The sequence below is a fragment of the Laccaria bicolor genome, genomic scaffold (assembly GCF_000143565.1).
Source record: "Laccaria bicolor S238N-H82 LACBIscaffold_468 genomic scaffold, whole genome shotgun sequence".
Classification (NCBI taxonomy): domain Eukaryota; kingdom Fungi; phylum Basidiomycota; class Agaricomycetes; order Agaricales; family Hydnangiaceae; genus Laccaria; species Laccaria bicolor.
The window spans coordinates 1-1,986 of NW_001890308.1; the positions used below are offsets into that span (position 1 = coordinate 1).

General features: G+C 52.1%; 1 protein-coding gene across 1 annotated transcript; it reads right to left on the minus strand.

The window, feature by feature from the left end:
- Positions 1-526: 526 nt before the first annotated feature.
- LACBIDRAFT_310420 (uncharacterized protein) lies at positions 527-995 on the minus strand (the record flags this gene model as incomplete). The annotated part of the gene is made up of 2 exons (XM_001891196.1): positions 527-783; positions 833-995. 2 exons carry the CDS (start codon positions 993-995, stop codon positions 527-529), a joined length of 420 nt encoding a protein of 139 aa, XP_001891231.1.
- Between the last annotated feature and the right edge of the window lie 991 nt (positions 996-1,986).

Here is a 1,986-nt window from a genome sequence, read left to right on the forward strand (position 1 = left end):
TGGGCGCTGGTGGTCATTTCGTTGGCGCTGGTCGTCGTTTTTTGTGGGCGCTGGTCGTCGTTCACACGTCGTTATGGTTGTTGTTTGGTTGTCGTCATTGCTGGGCGGTCGCAATCGTTTGTTGGGCGCTGGCCGTCGTCGTTCATGGTGGTGGGTGCTCGGCGTCTCGTGGTCGTCGTCCGGTCGTCGTTTGTAGGCCGTCGTCATCGTTTTTGCGTCGTTTCGCGTGGTGACGTGGCTACCGACTGGCGGCATGCCCTTCCCTTTGGGGAGGGGTGACGTCGGAGGTGCTAGACGACCACCCACTGGTGGTGGGCTGTCGACGGTGGTGGCCTGGTGTTAGTGATGTGAGTGGTGAGAGGGGCGCCTCGTCTACCTTCGTCTCCAGTGTACAATGAGGACGACAACGACAGTAACATTGTCGTCGTTGTCGTCCTTTCGCAATCGTTGTCGTCCTTCGTCTGTTGGCCATCGTCGTCGTCCGTCTTCGTGGGTTCGTTCGTTGATTGATTTTTGTGGGCGCTGGTCATCCTTCGCCGGTGGTGCTGGGTTGTGGTCGTTCTTCGGCGGTGGTTGCTTGTTGAGGCCTGGTCGCCGCTTGCCGGCTGTTGTGTGTGGTTTGTTGGGCAGTCGTTGTCGGTTTTGGGCGGCCAGGGTTTGCGGTGGTGAACGCTTGACGTGGGATGGCGGCGACGTGGTGGTGAAGTATATACAAAAACGATGAACGGCGACAATGTTGTCGTTCATCGTTTGGTTGCCACGTCGCTGTTGGCGACGTGGCACCTGGCATCACGGTCAGAAAATGAAAGGGGGGCGAGATGGGTTTGCTCACCAAGTACCTGATTCCCCATCATCGTCGTTGCCGTCCATCGTCGTTGTTGCCATGTTGCGTGGCCACATCGTTGTTGCTGTGGTGGTTGTGGGCGAAGAGGCGATGGTGGTGATGTGGACGTCGTCGATGGTGGGTGGGCGTCGTCGATGGTGGTGGGCATCATCGATGGTGGTGGGCGTTGTTGAGGGTGGTGGTGACGTGGTGACGTGTTGATGTGTGGTCGTGGTCGTGGTTTGACGAAAGACGCCCATGTCACACGATGTGACATGGGCGTCATGTAAGTGTTCGAACTTGGTTCAAACTTACCTGCGGCATGCGAAGGTACGCACCACCCCGACCAAATGTTCCCGATGATATTAAATGCAGCCTCAGTGGCTTCCTCAAACTCTTTGTCTACCCAACGCATGGAATCCGCTCGAGAGACTGGACTCTGCAACTTAGTAGTCTAGTACCATTTGATCTAGTACTACTAATCAGATGCACGGGCAGCATTAGGCTGTCCTTAGGTGTGATTAGGTCTTGCAGATATCACTTCTGTGAATATAGGTGGTTGTAGTGAAGCTGTATGGAATAGATGATGTGTACTACTTAGTGTATAGTGATTTGTGAGGCTTCTTGACCTCGAAATGATCAAAAACGTGCATCATGATCAACAATTGACAATTCAGACATCAGTCCTAATCCGGATTCTGAAGCAGAGATATATATTCAATCGAAGGCCGATGCATACAATTGTGACTGCCTATAGGCTATCATTCCCTGCCATTTGCTTTGCACATTGCAGCTGTTCAATGCATGCACTCCCAATGCCAGTGATTTCTGCACTTTTGATTCATTGCGTAAAATGGCAAACACTTGAACGGTGGCAAGTTACTACAGGCTGGAGAAGCTCGTCAACAAGCTATCAAGCCTCATCCTGAAACTCCAAGCAAACCCTCCCTTATCCCAACAAACTCATGATATCTTTGAATCACATGTTGAAACCGTCGCACCTAATCAACACTCATGGCCAGAAACGAAAGCCGGGATGGTCACCAGTAAAGAGCAAACACACAAAATACATGCATCCTTATGCGGGTGGGCAGCAGTTAGGAAAGAAGGCCAAACATGATGCACATCAGCCAAGTCAAAGCCTGAAGGTGTGTACCTATTAT